The sequence below is a fragment of the Thamnophis sirtalis genome, unplaced genomic scaffold (assembly GCF_051295495.1).
Source record: "Thamnophis sirtalis isolate CommonGarterSnake01/CBP01778 unplaced genomic scaffold, rThaSir2_p1.2 scaffold_7, whole genome shotgun sequence".
NCBI lineage: Eukaryota > Metazoa > Chordata > Lepidosauria > Squamata > Natricidae > Thamnophis > Thamnophis sirtalis.
Genome location: NW_028261387.1, coordinates 55142478 through 55162678, shown reverse-complemented (window position 1 = coordinate 55162678; position 20201 = coordinate 55142478). Strand labels below are relative to the sequence as shown.

General features: G+C 34.8%; 1 protein-coding gene and 1 long non-coding RNA gene across 2 annotated transcripts in view; one reads left to right on the top strand and one right to left on the bottom strand.

The window, feature by feature from the left end:
- Positions 1-20201, bottom strand: part of LOC148044671 (uncharacterized) — an 89018-nt gene that overhangs the window by 18327 nt on the left and 50490 nt on the right. The window lies entirely within an intron of this gene.
- CD34 (CD34 molecule) overlaps positions 7876-20201 on the top strand; it is a 35017-nt gene continuing 22691 nt past the window's right edge. Inside the window, exon 1 of the mRNA XM_014059462.2 lies at positions 7876-8149. Coding sequence (XP_013914937.2) covers positions 8071-8149 — 79 coding nt within the window. The 5' untranslated portion in view covers positions 7876-8070. The remainder of the gene's footprint in view (positions 8150-20201) is intronic.

Sequence of the window (20201 nt, the reverse complement as noted above, 5' to 3'; positions counted from 1 at the left end):
AATGCTGAACCAGAATAAATAGAAATTAGAAATAAAATTGATCAGAAAAACATCAGTAATTTCAGATATACTGCTATCATTTTGATGGCAGGAAGTGAGAAAGACTGAAGGAATTTCTTATCAAAGGAGAAAGTGGAGACTGCAGAAATCTGTGTGGCATCAGTATTAACATGAAACAAAAAATGCCAAAATGGATGAAGAAGTTGAAGCAGCTGTATTTTAGCTTTGTGGGCTCAAAAATTCATAGGCATGTAGTCGGTGACCATGAAACATGAAATATCTGCAATTTGAGAAAAAGACAATGAAGCATCTAGACAAAATGTACAGAGACATCACACTGAAAATCTATATTACCAATGCTATGATTTTCATAAATGTAATTCATATATTAAAAAATAAAAGTTGAGGCATTTGAATAATGGTGGAAAACAGAAAAACAGACAACTCATTGTAAGCACTAATGATGATGGTAAGCCTTAAATATTTTGAATGATATAGTGCCACATCAACCTGAAACAAAATCATAGTCATTACTGCAATTTAGATTGCAAAATTGAGGCAAGCAATATGTTTAAATATTTGTGTCAGGGTAAATATTTGTGTCAGGGTACTTTTTCCTTCTGCATAGAATTATTTTCAACATACTGCATTAGTTAATTTGCATCTTTGTATATTTCTTTTTTGACTCCATTGTAGATCATTAAGAAAGGAGTTGCTAATTAACCACTATATATATAGTAGTTAGTTTATAGTAGAAGTAGTCAGCAGCAGCCTGAAGATGACGAATGTGACTTCGTCGAAACGTCGCCAAGACATCTCCAATTCTACGCGGGAGAAAACCCGAACAACCAGACAGACAGACAGACAGACACACACACACACACACACACACACACACACACACACACACACACACACACACACATATATATATATATATATATATATATATATATATATATATATATATATATATAGTATCAACATAGTAACATATGGAGACATAGACTCCATATAGTATGATTTCTTTCAATTCAGCCATTTATTGACACTGTTCTTATATATCCATCCTAAAAAGTGAATTCAATAGAAATCAATGTTATTTAAATCTAAGTCTTATTTGGTCATACTCCATTTAAAGATGATGATACATAATTTTATATTACATATTAAAGTCAAATTCAGCTTTTGAGGCCTAATATTTTCAAAAACAACAGTGAAATATACTCAACGATGGGATTCATTCATAGGTTTTATTGGGATAGGAGGTGGTATGTGGTTTACATACAGTATGTTGGAAAAATATACCAACTAAACATTGTTGTATAAAATAGTACATATACTTAAAAAAACAACAACTCTGGAATAAACTATCCTAGGAACAGATATTTCTCTTAGCAGGATAATTTACAGTCTTATGTTAAAGTATGAACTATCTATGAAATATTTTAATCATAGAAATAGGGGGTTAAATAATAGATTTTCATTGTTGCAGTGGCCTAGAAATTCAATAAGTAAATATAAAAATAAAGTGTATATTTGTAAACTTTAAGCTTTATTTAAATTATTGGCTATGTCAGGATATAATAGGGAAATAGCATAGGCTAGTAACTGGTTGTTTAAGACCAGTTTATGTTTAATGCCAAACAATCCATATTTGTGTCCTCTACTAATCAGAAATCAAAGAGGAAACCAAAACATTCCTTCTTGTTCTTTAACAAAAGACTAGTGGAAAATCAATTACAAAGCCTGATTTCAGATTCTTAATTGATGTTTGCTAGAACCGTTGGTTCAGACATTAACAAATATTTTGCTTTGTTAAATTCTGGGTTAGTTTCATCATTCCTTTGATGCTGCTGTCTTCTGATAACCAGAATTCCTATTCATTACAACTGAAGCAGCCAATATCTATGTACATTCCTTTCTTCCCAGGGACTGACTAATCCTCACATATACATTCAGGATGCCCAAATATGCATCATAGCATAACCTGATAAAAGGCTGGAATAGGATGTGACATTTCTTTCACAGGAACTTTATCAGATGACTTTGTTCTGTATACTTTGTCTGGAATTACATTCTTTATGAATTGGATGTCTTTGGTTAGATAGTAATTTGAAACACGACAGTCTTTTTAAAATTCCATTGCAACAGAGTCAATTGGTTATTGTGGCAAGTTTTCCCTTCGCCTCAGTTTGATATAACAAATGAGATCAGCATTTTCCAGCTGGCATAGTATTAGTATCTGAGTAGGGAGTAAGATTGTTATTGGGAATTTTTATTACTCTATGATGTCATCCAGTAAAAGGACAAGAAGTTAAAAACTATAAGTATATATAAAATAAAAATCAATAATAAATCATTGGAAAAATATCAAAAATATTTAGTTTATGTACTATGATGGCATTTGAAAAATATTTTCAGCTCAATTGTGAACATGTTACATTACTAAAACCTCAACAGAACATCTTAGTATACAAATCTATTAATATTAATTCTGAATTTATACATGTTTTTCAAAAACACAATACACACACACACACAGACACACAGACACACACAGAGACACACAGACACACACACACACACACACACACACATATATATATATACACCAAGATTTCAAAAATTCATCATGTTCATTATCAAAATTTAATTATATATTTGTATATAAACATCATTACTATTCAAATTTTATTACTGAAGAAAACTCATACAATCGGAAATTATATTGTTTAATTTTGTCTCACAACTAATCTACTTCAAAAACTGAATGTTGATAAATTAAAATTAATTAATTAAATTAATTAATGAACCAACATTTTGAATCCAGTATAGATTTTTTTTCAACATAAAATTAATTTTGAAATCATGTAAAACATACATTTCAAAAAAAAAAACCTGATGTCATTGATTTGCAACATAAAATATTCCTCTTATATAGAGCAGAGGTTTGGGGTCTATACTCAACCACAGTCCCAGAACACACAGTCCCAGCATTTGAGATGTATTCTGGGTGTAGATCCAAGAACATCTGCTGCAACAGTTAGAACTGAATTCGGAATTTATACAATCCATGAATACCCAAAATTAGGGCATATAACTACTGGTGCAAAGTTAATGAAATGGATACTGATAGACTCTCCAAGTTATGTCTACTCGAGTAAATGAAATTACAATCACAAATCTCCTGGATCACCAAACTAACAAATTTTGTAAGAAGCTGTGGCCTTCCTGCCCAAAGAACTAAGGATATGATGCACAAAATAATATAGATATCCTTAGTAAGGTGGGTAACCTGAAATTGCTGAGCAAATACAAACATACTTTTCAAGTAGACAGCTATTTGAAGTTACAACTGCCAAAACATCTTAGGGAGATATTTACGCGAGCGAGATTCGAACAACTTGACCCACTGATCAGATATGGGTGATTCCATTCTATACTCTACAATGAGTGTCTCTGCATTTGCAGAGCAGCAGAGGTAGAAGACCTGGTTCACATCCTATTTGATTGTTGCTTGCAAAAGGGGATGAAAGACAGATACCTTGGTCCATATACCAAACGAAGGATCCATTGGGATCCCCATATCAAAACAACTTACTTTATGTGTGGCCAGAACCTGAGAATAACATTTAACACAGCACAGTACTTAAACAAAATAGTTCGGTTGAGATCTGCATATATGGGATTGATTAGGGTAGATTGTAAGGGTGACATTGAAATATAATTTTATATCATGTTATTCTATTCTACATGTAATGACAACATGTAATGTAGAGTTTTAATTTTTGAAGAATAATGTTGGTTTGGTCTTTGAAAAGGCATTCTCATACAGAATGCTTAAGAAATGTTGGAAGCCAACAAAGTATCAGAGCCAAATAAAACTAAGAGATACATAAATTGTATTTTGACGGTTTTATGCATGTTATACAGTATTCCTTTCATAATCCTTCAAACATTGTAAAGATTACACACTACTTGATTGAAAGCATTAATCCTATTTTCTACCCAGATTTTAAAAGAAAAGTTTTCCAATCATTTTAAATAGGATTACTCCAGAGCATTAATTTTTCATGATAGCTGGAGTCAAATTTAATTTTCTAACCAATAGAACCCAATGTACCTAACACTCTTCATTTCCTGCTATAGCAAGAATGAAAAACTTGACAGAACTTTATAGCACCAAGTAATATCCTTCAATAAAGCTTGCAGGAAATCAATGTCTTTTTCATGTCAAACATGTTTTAAAGTCCAGAAAATCAAAAGCATCTTCACATGTGGCATCCACAGCTTTAGAAGAAAAATCCTAGCTATTTCTTCCTTCCATAAAAAGTTCACCATTAACTTGTCATTGCTTGCATTGCCTTGCCTTGCAAGGTGCTTTCAAAATGTCCGCATATCAAAAAAAATCAGTAGAAAATGAATGAGCAATTACCCTTCTTAGTCATTTCTATAGAGACATTCCAGCTTTGACCTTTTAAATTTATCTACCTTTTAAATCCAATGCCTTTGCCTAGTTGAATGGCTTTTATCCAGGGGTGTTATCTGAATTAGATCAAGCCACAGGTTCCAATAGCAAACACTAATTCTTGTCTTGGCTTATCCTTCTTCTCCAGATTGGCTGACCTACAGCTGGCCTCTTAGACTGACTCTTGTCTAGTAGTGATCTGCCCTAGACTTGTTCTAAAGCTGTACCAGATCACAATTACCTCAGGGGTCATGGCTAAGAAGAAAACAATCAGCAGGGGCACATATAGCAAGTGTGTAAAGGTGACCTGTCCATCCTGTTGCTGAAAATTATGAGCTGTTCCTTTAATTTACGGGGCCTCTGAAGTTGAAATTTAACAAAAGATTCAGCGGAATTGGACCACTCAATTTTTATCAACATAAAACAGAAATATGCCCCAACACTGAAAGTCTTTAAGAAGATGTTGGATAGCCATTTGTCTGAAACGGTGTAGGATTTCCTGCCTATGCAGGGGGTTGGACTAAAAGGCCTCCAAGGTCCCTTCCAACTCTGCTATTGTATTGTAACTCAATAGATTGTATGTGCAAAATAACTCTTAAAATGTTTCAAAATGTTATCTCTATGTTATCTTCCATTAAGATGGAAAAGAAATATCTCCAAATTACTTCCCCATCTCTATATATGAAATAAGGAAGTATATATTTCAGTTATAAATGGCTGATGCAAAATATGTTTTCAACGTAAGGAAAGTGTGTGCAGCTGATCATTACAATTTTCAACACTGAAATATCAGCCATTTTATCATTAGTACTTAAATTTTAATCAAGCAGGTGAGATTTGGGTAGAAAAATGTGTCTGTCTGTCTGTCTGTCTGTCTGTCTTTCTCTATCTTCTATCTATTATCTCTAATCTTTTTATTTTTGCCTGTGTGTAATTTCCTCTTAAGAAAAGCATGGCTATAGTTAAAAAAAGTTTTTAAATGTGATAGCTGTTTTGTTGGCATTGTTTCTTGAAATATTATCATTTTTTTATTCTTCAGTTTTTCTTCAATATCAATTGAAAGACTATGGAACATTGCAACAATTGTATATTACATCCCCTTTCAATAATATCCATTTTCATAGCTTTCTGGAGTTGAGATAGACCCAGAAAACATGCATTTTGTTATAGTCACTGCTTAAGTATTTACTGTTGAGAATAAGGCTCAATTGGAATTTAAAAGCAAGGAGAAAAGGAATGCATTGTATATTTTAAACATGTTGTGTTTGGGTTAATATATCAAAGAATTCAAGGAACATAAAACAGATTATTGTAGTATATGAAGATTGAAAAAAACTGTGTTGTAAGTCTCGTCTGTGATTGGCCCAGTTTACTCTTAGAATGAAATTAAATGGACAGAACTACAAAAATATATTTATTGTGACCTTCATCCTTCCCAGATTGGGCCTCAGTTCCTCAAGAAATAAGGGAATCCCATCTAGACCCAGCATATCATTCAAATTTAGAAAACTCTCTCCTGTCCAAAACTCAGATCAAGCTTGCTTTTAAAATGTATAATTCTGACTTGCAGGAAAAGAAAATCATAATTGTGCATTTCTGTGGTATCAAAACCCACTGAAAAAGAGGTTCCACATTCTCTTTTGAGAGAGGTCATCCATCAGACAACCAACTGATCTATTCTAAGATGGCTTCTTTGTGTGGGTGTATTGCAGCCTGATCTGACATTCAACAAGAATAGTATCAAAACAGTGATTCCCTAATGTGACTCTCAGTAAAAATAAAAATAAAAACACAGATAGTAGCTATTATGGCTAACTAGCAGATTGGTCTGTTCCCATTTCACTCCACCACTATATTAATTTCACTGTAAGATCCTCAAAAATACATATCAGACCACTGATGAAATCCTATAGCAGTGGGAATATGGGTATGACATATCTATTTAAAAAATGGGATAGCTGGGAGGATTCTATCCTGAGGAACTACAGAAGATAATAGGGAATATCCGATAAAAGACTGCTATTTTGTTTTGTGAGTGCTCTCGCCTGCCATGGCAAAATTTTATGAATGTGCAATACTCCCCAAGATAATAGTTTTGTGATAAAGCCAGTACAATGTGGAAATTCTAAATGTGAGACTCACATAAAGATGATTGTTGGATAGATAGATTGATACAGTAATACAGGACTTTAGTGCCCAACTGATAGCACGCTTCCTAGATCAGTGATGGTTAACCTTTTTAGTGCCAAGTGTCCAAAGCGCATGTGCCTGCAAATGCACACATGTGTGCCCTAATCCCCAAAATGTAATCTGAGTGTCCCCTGCTCATACGCTCTGCCCCTGCATGCAAGTTCCCTATTCATGCTCCCCCTGTGCACATGCACCCTGGGTCACCTGGACCCCATTTTTGTTTCCAGGTTGGTGCAGAAAGGGTTTCAGGTCCAAAATGGGGAGGGGGCTTGCAATCTCCACAGTTTCTTCCCCCAGAGACCCTAGCTTTCTCCTCCATTTCTGCCATGGAGAGGCACCTTGGAGGGTGGAACCTGCAGAGATTGAGGAAAGCATGGGCAGCATAAATGCCAGAGACAGCTAGGATGCACTGGGGGAAGAAAGGTAGGGCACACTGGGGGGAACTGCCCCCGCACATGCACAGCAGAGACCCAAAGAGCAGCTGGCAGGTGGTGTGCACGCAGGCATGGTGGCCTGGCCTGGGGTGATGGCTGGCATGCCCACAGAGGGGCTCTGTGTGTCATCTGTGGCATGTGTGCCATAGGTTCACCATCACAGTCCTATGCATTTTGATAGTCCAGTAAAAATGTAATCATTATCCGAACATACTTTGTGCATAGCATTAAGAAACTTCCCAAAAAACAACATTACTATGTCAGAGGTTTTTATAAAATAGCTAGCTAAATGTTTTAAGTTTCTCACATTTAATAAAGTTTATGAAGATTCTTAAGAATCTTCTGTTCAAGAAGAAACTGCTAGCTGCCCCATTAAGGGTCCACTAGCTTTATAACATTCTGTTCGCAAGTCCTTCAATTTCAGTATGTTAATTTTAGTAATTTTAAATCATTCATTCTGTTTGCTTTCCTCTACATGGAAAAAAATCTTACTTTCAGCAGTTAGTTCTTGATTTCTTTTTGATAAATATTGCAACTAATAAAAATTATTTTTATAGCAGAAATGTGGTTTTAAAATTCTCCAGCACTGCTCATGTTAAAGTACCCCGAATGTTTGTTTCCATATATATATATATTAAAGTTTATGTTCTGTCCATAATAAAAGCAAAGAGTTTCCAGGAAAGTGTTAACTGATGTGCTATTGTCGGGTGAGGGGAAGTTTAACAATGATGTTGACAGTCTCTTCTGAACTATATAAAGCTATGAGATCAGACTTCAGAAAACTCCACCTCACAATCTTGAGCCACAAGCACATCTTTTAGGAGGGAATCCTATCCCACAATGAACTGACCTCAAAAGGCTTTAGTTAATAAGGAAGAAACACTGAAGCCTCCAGAACACGGCAGAGAAACTAAATCTAAAGGAGCTCTGAGAATCATTCAGTTGTCAGTCCTAAACACTGCTTCTGTACTGGGAATGATGCTAATGTGGAGTTTTAAGATCATGAAGGAGAGGCAACTCCTCTGGACAACCTTCTATGTTTTGTGCTTGTTCGGTGAGTATTTGAAAAGAAGATACAACCTATCAACCTCTTATGCACAAAAGTGAAAGAATGGAATTATGAGTTTGCATGCCATCATTTATGAAATATTAATAGAAGTGTGTACTTTTAATGTAATGTCAGTCCCTTTGAGGTTCAAAGGGCAGATAAAAGTAGTAAAAGAAGGCAGTATGGAATCAAAATCTTCCAATTTGGTGATTTATAGACAGAAATGGTTACAGATATGTAGTCTCCCTTTGTGAGGAAATGCTGTATGGAAGCATACAGAGAATAAATGCAGGTGTTTATTCATTGCTTTGGAACTGTATGATATTTTCCACAAATCATCAAGAACGCTTAGTTATCCTAGCATGTATTTTTGTTATTGGTTTTTAACCCAGAATATATAACTAAAAGCCAAAATACCGTTGTTGTTGTTGTTGTTTTTAAAAAAATTCTATGCTTCTAATACTCAACTGTCTATGCCATATAGTTTATTGTTTTAATAAGCTTAGAGGAGTAGATTCAATTTGTAATTAGTGTATTTATTTAAGCCTGCTCTTTAAAATGTATCCTTCTCCCCAATCCCTACTGTCCAGTGTTTAATTTCAAAAACAGTTATCAATTCCATTGCAAATGCATTATCTTTCTGTAAATGCTTAAAAATGCAGCAGGATAAAATATATTTGTGTGTATGTGTGTGTATGTATGCGTGCATGTGTGTGTGTGTGTGTGTGTGTGTGTGTGTGTGTGTGTTTTCACATGAACCCAGGTGTACACAAGGCTTCCAGTCAGTGTTCATCCTGATGACCACCTGGACAAGTCCCTGAAGTTTTATTGGCAAGGTGTTTTTTTTTCAGAAGTGGTTTGCCATTGCCTCCTTCCTAGGGCTAAGAGTGAATGAGTGGCCCAAGGTCACTCAGCTGGCTTTGTGTCCACAATGTGACTAAAAATGAGGTGTTTTTTTTAATTTGAACATGTCAAGTACTGCAATATCCAGACTCTTCAAATAAATATTTCTAGTGAAAAACATTCATAAATACCATCCAAACCAATACTAATACAAGACTAACAGTAGCAAACAGTAAAGCAGAGTTTATCAGATGAATATATTCACCAGTTGACACTGCAATTTACAATGTATAAACCACGTGCAAGGATATTTTGCCATTGAAAAAGTCTTTCCATTCTGAGCAATGGGAAGTTAGTGATGTGTCATTGCATTGTCTTTTTTTCAGGTTGTTTCTGTAGTTAATAAAGCTCATCTGTAGGGGAAGATGTTATCATGATGATAACCACGTTGCTCTCATTTAGATGAAAATGGCCCACAACTGATTGGACCATCGACCAACTAAAACGTTTGGTCCAAAAAGAAAAGTAGCCAACTTGCTCTATTTTTCCTTTAGCATATCATTAGGTGCTACGTCCTATCAGATGGTATATGTTTTTTTCTGAATGTTTTACATCCATTGTGCTTTAAAGCACTCCCAAAGGATCCTCAATTGCTCTCAGTTGATATGTTTGATTCTGTTTGCTTCTCCAAATGCCCAGAAATATATGTTAGACACCTGCTGGGAACCTGCACATTGTCCTCATTCCCTAATAACCATCCACAGTGTTTCTGAAGACAAATGCCTATTATTAGGTAGAATAGAATGCATTCTATATTGGTAGAACAATGTTGTTATCTATGATATAAAGAATTTACAAACTCAACCTGTAGTAATAGACATATTGTGTAAAGGAAATTCTTTATTAAAAAATCCAGCTGTGCATTGCTATTTTAGTGGATGCAGATAATCAGCCTCTTAGTCAATATTCATAACATACTGGGTGTGCTGAGGACAATATCTGGTCTGTAAATAACCTTGAAATAAGTAGACGGTATTATTTTCAACCATCCAACTTTGTGCCCTGATTTGCAAGTGTAAAAAACCTGATCATGCCTGTGAAGAATGGGAAATCTTAATGTGACATTCAAATAATAGCTTGAATCCTTTTTGTACCACATATGAAAACTGCCTCATAATTAACTCTCAGATAATCATGGTAATCATGGTGTGTGTGTGTGTGTGTGTGTGTGTGTGTGTGTGTGTGTGTGTGTTTCTATTTCTTTATTCTAAGCAGTATCTTCAAGTACTTTATTAGCAGTTTTGAAAGTACTCATATTACTGGAAGAGCAACTCCACAGTTGTCTAAATACAGCTTTCAATCCATAGAGACCCTTAACTAGAAATTAGATAAACATGGAATTAGTTTTGCAACTATGTAGCCAATATACAGGAAATCACTATATGGATGTATATTTCAATCCATTTCATAATTTTTATTCATGTTCTACTCAAAAGATTGGGATGCATCTTGAAAGAAAATGTATCCAAGGCCACTGGCTGTATGCAACTGAGCGTTGACTTGAGTCCAAGAGAGAAAGGGCTTCCAAAAAGTGGTGGCGACTGTTACCATTTCAGAGATGCATGAGGAGTTTTGGTTTTGGAATTTGTTTATACTTGGCAGTCATTTTAAGGAGATCATTGTGCACTTGTGGATTCTTGAATTCTTTCCCACTATCTTTATACTACTAATCTCTCCTCCTCTTGCTCTCTCCCTCCCTTCCTCTCTCTCTCAAAACGATATGTAAATTCAGTGTTTTATTAGAATTAGGAATAAACCAAATTTCTTCAATAGATTCCATGAATGTGGCAAAAAGCAAAATAAGTAATTGATTAGGAGACTTTATTTCAATTGTCATGATACTATTTCTTGGAGTTTACTATAAGCTTAAGATCCCTATTTCTTTAAAAAAAATCAGAAGAAAAAGATCCCTAAGCAAAATGAAAAAATCCAGAGGGTAATTTCTCAGAAACATTTGTTTGTGTCCATCCTTTTTTTTTTTTAAAGAAATGTTTATTCACCCTGAAAAACTGAATGATTGAAATACACAGATGTACAAACAACAGATAGCACCTGGAATGTGGAAATGTATTTTCTTTTGATAATCTTACCGAATCCATAATCAAGAGTTAAACAGTTAAAGAGCCAAAGAGACCTGACCTGCTGAAGCAACTTTAGATCAGAAACATGATTTAATTTACATGTGTCTGAAAAGTTAAACATTTGTTTATACAACAGTCCCATTTAATGTTTCATTTTAACTTTCCCTTATCAGCTTTCAGACTCAATTGTCTTAACCATTGCCAATTTGCTAGGTTAAATCTAAAGGTCAAAAGAGAATTGTGCACTTCTACATTTTGCACTAGGAAACTGTTGCCCAATATTTTAATCAAAAATTATTCTTTATTTATTTGCTTCTTTTGGTCATCTAACAGGACAGTTATTTATTATTGCATATTTTTCTTTTACCTTGTTTTCCAAAGCAAACAGAAAAATCTCAATAATTTTAAAAATCTTTCTTCATAGGAAGTGACTTATGTCTTGCAATTTATTTAGTCATTTGTTTCTCCTGCTTCCTTGTTTTTTATCAAGTCATCAAATGATACTTTGCGTTGTATCTACAAAGATCTAGGTGACTACTACTGTAAAACTATAAGATTATCACTTCAAACTGGTGAAGTGCATTGCGGGTACATAGCTTCCCTTTTCATCAAGAGTACATATACTGTAAAAGCAATTGAAGGTGTTATTGCAAATTGTGATGCTATATATAATATATTGCTAAAATATCATATTGATGTGTGTGTATTTCTTTAATAGCTACTTCACATATGATATGTTAACTTTCTATTTTTTGTTATTTGCGTTGTAAAAATCTAAAGGAGGAAACCAAACATATATTCCAATGTATTATGTTTTATCCTTGCCAGGGAGTTGAAAGTGCCTATAAGCCAAATAATCACTACCTAGAAATTAATACATTTGCCAAATATTGCATTCAATAAGAATGATTTAATATAACAAACAAATTTTCTTACATGTTAATAATGGTAACCAAATAGAAAAAGAAAACTGAGCATAGAGTGTTTTATGATAATATCTCAGAAAAAAATACCAGTTTTTGAAGATTGAACTGAACTTCATGATACAAATTGATAGTTGTTATGTTTGGTGAGAGCTTTTTGGAATGAGAATATTGTACTCAGAGCAAGTACTATTAATTAAATTATTTAGAAAATGATATTATTGAAGATGATTATTACAGGAGGGTTGTGATATTCTTATGAGATATCTTGGGATCTCATAAATAATACTTAACATGAATTACAAATAAAAAGATGTTTCAAAAAGTTTTCAAGAGGACTAATAGAATGGAAATAATCTGAATCTGAAATCCCCAGATAATATACTATAGCAACGCTAAATTCAATTTGAGCACTTTTATGTTCATTTTGTTTCCAATATATACAACCTGGATTCATGTAGAAAACCTGGTAAAGGATAAACTGTTATAATAAGGATTATATCTAGTTTACTTCAAATCCTAATGACATTTTAAAATAAAATCACTTGAGCTGAACTGAAATAAAATGTTAAGCAATAATATCCTAATATTATATGATCAACTGTGGTGTGAGGTTTTAAAATTGATTTCTGAAGTTTGAAAGACGACAAAACTCAGATGTTCATATCATATACAATCCATTTAAAAAAATAAAACATTGATGTTGTATGCACTTCAGCTATTGCATTTGAGTAGAGTAGTTGATCAAAGAGTTGGCTTAACCTGGTGTTGTAATATTTTAAGTTGTCAACTTTTCTCCTTTTCACATTCTCCTCAGTCTTTTCTTTGTGTCATTCGTGTGTGTAAAGCCCACACCCATATCCCGTCTAGGTCCATGTGGAAAAGGAAAAAGCATCTGGAGGAGGGAATGGGTAAAATTTTATCAGATACTTCCAGAGGGAAGGGGACTCCACCCTTTTGAATTCCTGCCACATGGCTGGGGAAGAGCAAAATTAAGATTCATGACTAATGTTGCTCAGAATCTCCAAAGGTGGTACTCATTATAATTATTGGCAGAATAAATCACAAACACAAAATCTTGGCTTCTCCAATTTGATTCCCCATGTGTCCTCCAACAAATGAAATTCTGGTCCTCATTTTTTCCCACGTAGCTGTGTGATATTAATTTTGGCAGTCTGAGGCTAAGTGCTAACTTCTATGCTTCACATTTACCTTCAATCTCAGCTATTCTATCATTTGAATTCTCAGCTATAATCAGTTGATGAAATAAGAGGGTATACAGTTGTAGAACATAAGTTGTAGAACATAAAGGATACAGAGGCATTCTTATATTGCTTTAAAACTTTGCAAGGGCATTGTCCGGAAGGCATGAAAAAGCATACTGGGGATTTCCATAGTTTTAATAGTTTTACAGCAAATCCAGCCATTGTTGTAGTGATGTATTATTAATAATTACAGGTTTTAGATTGCTACAGCTAGGGCTCAATAGTATTATAAATTGCTACTATGGAAGATATCACATAGAAATAATATAAGACTTGTTGTAGAAAAGTGTTATTGAGCAAAAACCTATACACAACAAGATTAGACAATTGATTACAGAGTTTTGGGTCTCTCTCTCTTTCCCTCCCTCCCTCTCCCTTCACCCTCCCTCCTCTCTCTCTGTTTTCCCTTCCCCCCTCTCTCTCACACACATATCCAAACATTTCAGATGTACATACCAACAAACATATAGTATTTCCCACATTAGGTCTAATTCTATTTCCCAAGACTATATGGTTGCATCAGATAGTAAGCTGTAGTTATGGTGAGCATATGAAGGCAAGGAGGATTTACAACTCTACTTAGAGTGTGAGTCATTATCTTGCTTGCACATGGTTTGAACATGCAAAGCAAAAGCAAGATTACAATGCAATTTATTTCATTTAAGAGCTTTTACAATGCAATAAACATTCGTGTATATTTATTCCACTCTATTCCTAGGAAGATGAACAGCTTGTAATTATTTCATCAAAGATATATCTATCATAATCACAAAATGATTAACTAAGAAATGGGTATGGGTGATATGAAGAAACATAGATCTTCCTTAAAAAGAGAAAAGGATCATTTTGTAATTCATCAATGTTCTCTTTTGTTTGCTTTTTCTTAAAATGCAGCTCTCACAAACATATGCAGTTTGATCTAATTCTGTTAAGCTTTCCATTTTCAGAACAGGAAAAAAGGCAGATGCACCACATAGCATCATGTGCATTTAATACAGGCAGTATTTTCTACCTGTAATACAGATGACTGATTTGAAGCATTCACCTAAAAAAGGGCAAGCAAATTTTCAGTTTCTAAAGCTATGTATGAAAAAATCAGTTGTAGTTCAAAAAGTCATGGCAGGTAAAGGCAGATGTAGTGATTGTTCATCTGGTTTGTTTCTTTCCCTCCTTACAGGAAAGTTTTATATTGTAAATAGCTGTTGCAAAGGGTCAAGACAAATGCTGCAGGTTTGATGATTCTATAGCCACACTCAAAAGGATAGAACCAAACTGAAATATAGTGGTTAGTACCAGTGGTGGGATTCAAACATTTTTACTACTGGTTCTGTGGGCACAGGTTGGTGGCTGTGGCATGGCTTGGTGGCCTTGGCTTGGTGGCTGTGGCAAGGGAAGGATACTATAAAATCTCCATTCCCTCCCAATCAGCTGGGACTCTGGAGGCAGAGAATAGATGGGGGCAGGGCCAGTCAGAGGTGGTATTTACCGGTTCTTTGAACTTCTCAAAATTTCTGCTATCGGTTCTCCAGAAGTGGTCAGAACCTGCTGAATACCACCTCTGGTTAATACACTAGATGCAGCAAATCCAAAGTTCATGGATTCAAATTCAGCCAGGCAAAGGAATGATGTATCTGAAACTGATACTCTGGTGGAGTGGTTGAGGAACAGACAAAATTACACAGATTTTTTCTGACTATTGTGGAATTTCGATCAAACTGAACACTCTGATTGAGGATGAAGGAGACTTGTGAAGGCTTGATGTCTTTTGTCCTTTGTAAGACAAATTCTACAATAGCCAGAACAGAGATTGGCTGCCCCTAGATTTAAAAAAAAAAATTGTATGAGAGCCAGGATTTTGATGCTAAAATAGGATTTCTAAGTTGAGACTTGAATGTAAATACAATATTTTGCCTCATACTTCCTAGACTTCCTCTTTAACTGACAACCTTTTCCTTTCCTCAACAATTATAATACCCCTATGGTTTCTCTTGCCCCTTTTAAGGAAAGCAGAGAAAAATCCTCCTTGACATATAGATTGATGAAGGATTAACATGTTTTTCACATTCCTTAGTTACTCTTCATAAGGTTGTCTTTAAAGGTAACATGTTTATAGTAATCACATTTATTAGGATTATGGTTAAGGTTACAGGAAGCATTTTTATACTGCTTTTTGTATTTTTATAATATAAAATAACCCAAGGTGGGTTATTAAGATACTTAATACTCCTTATTTTTCTCACAACAAAAATCTTTTGAGGTGGTTTAGGCTGAGAAAAAATACTGGCCAAAGTCATCCAGCCCGCCTTCAAGCCTAATGTGGGATAGAACTCAGTTTCCTGGTTTCTAGCCCTAGTGCCTTAACCACTTTATTTCTGTTAGTAGAAATTTGATATTAAATTAAATTAAGTTCATCTTAAGGAGTAAGTTTCTCAAATAAACAGAGATTCTCAAACAATAATTCAAGTTTTTCTTTTCAAGGATCCAGGGAATTATAGCTATTAAGGAATTATTTGCAGTACAATATAGGTTTTTCTAAGTTTTCATTTTGCCACATGTTTGCATATTTGAATAATGTATACTACGTTGAATTCTGACCACAAAGCTGATTTGTTCTTTCCATGACATCACCCATCTGAGAAGGTTTACAAAGAACCAAACCTTCAAGAGTTAGCAGATAGTTCATGCTATCCCCTAGAGAACTATTCTTCATGTGTCTTCTCTGGAGCGGAAACATAAACAGAGTAGATGAGCAAGGAGCTGGCAAAGGAGTTGCTCCAAACAGTATTCTCCTGGGAGACAGCACTGCACAGGAAAAGGGGGAGGGACCCACTGGAAGAATGGTTGACATCAGAACAGGGGCTTGACTTCCTGAAGTCCATCCTCTTGATGTCATTTGGTTTTTTTAGGGAAGTGTGATGGATAGATGAGACTGAATATGACCCGAAATCTAGATACATTTCTAATATATTTTTATATTTTATGTGGCATAATTATATACTTACCCAAGGATGTACTTTTATAACCTTGGTGCCATAACAGAAAAGATTCTTTTTCGCACTCTATTAAGGTTGTAGGGCATATAATCTATTGCCATCTATATTCAGTGATTCAGGCTCTTCATTTAGAAGTGAGTCAATGGAACTTGAGTAGATATTCTTTTAGATGAGTAGGCTTAATTTTCCCATTTATTTTGTTCAACAGCTTGGGTGCTGCTAATAGTGATGAACCTGATGTTTTTTGCATGAGTTTATGACTGTTGTGGGTGTGGAAATTCTTGTATTGCAGTTGCTGTAATCTATATTCAGGGCTTTCCTGTGGGAGGCACAGGGACAGAATGTTTATTTGAGCATATTATACACATACAGTGAGAGAGCTTGCTACATCTCATGTTAATCTATTGTTCTCCATTGTTTTGTCCACAGAAGCGTTATATAAACCAAAGTGTTTGTGGGAATCTGAAGTACTAAAATAACCATTAGCGTTATATTTTAACTGATTCATGTTGCTGCCTTGAAAGATATTGATCAATCATTTGAAACACTGAATTATACCCAAATGTGAGGCCAGTATAAATTGCTCCCATCCCTATTGAATAGGCATTGCTGCACTCAATCTCCTCTGAAATAATTATCATACAATTGAGCAGGCCATTGAAGCACCTGAGCACTGTATTTCATGCCACATTCACACATAAACTATGTGGGTTATGTAATTCAAAAGGATCTGCCCCAGTTCTTCAAATATTCTTTTAAAGTAAAAGGACACCATATACTCTAGTGAATTTAGCTCAGCAGAATTATTGTTTGGTACTCAAATAAGTCCCCACAATTTGTTTATTTATTTATGTATCGATTATGTTTCTAATGATTTTATTTCAAGTCCCATGTTGTGTCTCAAATGTGATTATATATTATGAGACTGGCATTAGTAAGGCTGAATCCAGTGCCTCAATACATATGTTTTTGTATGAGTTGTATACAACTCTTCTTTTTTCTAGTAGACCTAATTCCTGAATCTTTTCTGATAAATTTGTTTCCTTTTGGGCCATGGTGACACTTTAAAAACTGGAAATTCTAGTTATTTGCTAACTCAAATATACAGGTAAGCTTGAACAAACAAAGAGAATCAGAGCACCATCTCAAGGACAATGATATTCAAGTAGACCTGATGTCCTTCTTTAAAAAGTATTATAGGCCTACCAGATCTTAATTATAGTTCTCAAACTAGTTAGGGCCTTAACCCTGGTATGGTTCAACACACTTCCATTAGTGATCCTGGAAAGGAGATACAAAGACATCCATTTAAATTCAGACTTTACCCATGTGGAGTCACCAAACATGTTTTATTATACTGTACATTTTTATGTTGACATTTGCTGCTAACCTTGCTCACTCTGACCAGTGTTATTTAAAAAAAAATTCTTTCAGATTCAACTGATTCCATTTTGCCAAGATTTTGTCAACTTATATATAAGATATAAAGCAATTTGTCTCATTGATCTGTTTACCTAACTGATTAATCAATATCAGTCTTATGTATATAAAGTGTTTTATGAATTGCTTATCCTCCTCCTGCTGTAAACAAATTTAACAGAAAACTTTTTTCCTACTATGTAAGAAAAAATAGATGACATACTGTACTTTTGACTCTTTATTACATTAGATGTAAATGTACAGCCCTTGTTTTAGCTGTCAGTTACAGTTTTCTCTGCAGTTAGTCTTGTGCTTCAAGCAAACTTATCTGCACTTGAATTACCAACAAAACCTATTTTAAAGACTGGTTTTTCTAATTAGTTTAGACATACTTTCTATTTAAGATAAGCATAGACTTTCCATGATACTATTTTAAGTCTCAGCCTAAACATTGTGTGGAGTTGCCGGTCAAGTTCATTATACCATTAAACCATTGACACCATTATAAATTATGGCATTTTGATCATGCATTCACTTCTTGAATCATGATTTTGTTTTAATGTATCTTTTAAGTTTATCCTTCCATGTCACCTGGAAAGGGTTACAAGCAGTAGTGCAATTCCTATTTTCTTCGGTTCACAAACTATAAGGTTTGACCCAGGGCTTTCAACTGCAGTTTACTGGCAAAAGTAACTCCAATGAGAGCTGAAGGATACTGCTCTCCTCTAGGTGAAATGCCCAATGCAGATTTATGCTGATCTAGAGTCACAAGTATGCTAGCTTACTTCATGGGACAAACTGTCCATTTTCAGAGCCTTCCTATCTCTAGATGAAGTCATTGTTTCCTAAAGAAATATGGCAATGATTTTTGGATTAAATCCTCCTTTTAACTAATATTTTTGCTGGAAGAAAGCCTTCTGAGAAAGGATAACTATTCTTTTGAGGAAGTTTATTAGTTGTTAAACAAGTCACCATGTCTTGTATTATTTTAAAGGGTGCAACCAGATGAAATAGCATGAGATCCATGGCTGGATCTCTCTCTTTTTGACAAATGCAGCTGTGAGTGAACCTGAGTCAGATTGGAGCAGTATAAACCAGAAGAGCTTTAGACTTTTACTGTTGAGGCTTTTCCCAGTTTCACCTCATCCGCACAGACAAGCACAAACTTATTTTCCCCAAAGCAGAATGGAAACATTTGATTCTGTAAACAGAACACATGAAAAGAATAAGCTGCTCCCTTTTTAAGTGCTATGGTGGTCCTAATGTAACTAACTAGAGGGCCCACAGCTGTTTTTTAAAACAATCAAAGGAACTGAGATCTTGGTGTTCTTTCCTGCCACCTCAACTTGTGTCTCACAGATGTGTGGACATGTCACTAATGACACCTCTCAATTTCACTGCAATATTGAACACAGAGCAATGCACTTTTGTTCCCTCTTGTGTGACATCATCACCTCAATGATGCTGAATGGGTCAGAATGTTCTGCATTTTCACTTCACCTCTACCATTTGCTTGATTTACAGCTACTACTAAGCCTCAGCTTAAACACAGGACAATCCACAGTTTGGGTTTCCCCGTCTAGAAAAAGACAAATCCCCTTTTCCAAGACTTTCCTTTTCTTGCCTTAAAAATCAAGCAAGCATGCATACCCAGGGGGCAGACAAAAATGATCAAATTTATATACATTCCCAATGTAGCACATTCATTAAAGCAGAGAAGGGGTCAAGAATGGTTAAAGCAGTATAAAATGAAACTTAACCACAACATTTACTATTCAAAATTTAGGGGATTTTGCTGCTTAAATTCATTAGGAACCTTAACCTCACAGAACAATCCCTTTGATTTCTACAACATATCTAATCATTACTCATTTCCACACTCTTGAAAATACAGATTTCTAGTGGGTGGGAAGAAGGAAAATTTAAACTAATCAATCTACCACATGGATAATCTGATATCCTGTTTTCAAGGCAATTCCTACAGTACTAAGGGACAGGAAAATCCTGTCGGTTCGTGCAGATTTGAGAATGCCCGAACAAATTATTTGTCTTCAGGTGTGGTCAACCAGAGAAGGGAGTCAGAATCTGCCCCAGTGTGCAAGTTTCATTTAATCTGTTTCTTTCTAGTTTCTCTTTGTGACAGAGACAGAACAAGCATTGTTATTGAAGAATGAGAGAGGGATCATGATTACAAAGTATTAAAATAATGAGAAGAAAACCGGTATTTCATTCTATTTTTCATAAATGATGATTATGTGCCATTAGGTCATTTTTTTTACTCCTATCATCCATATAAATAGATTTTCTCCATGATAATATATTCCTAACTTGGTCTTTCAGGTCTTCTAATGATGTGTTCATTATCACTAGCAAAGTCCATCCACCTTGCTACTGGTCGTCCTCTTTCCTTTCCTTTCATCTTTTCCAATATTAGAACCTTCTCCGGAGAGATATGCCTTTGCATAATGTGTCTA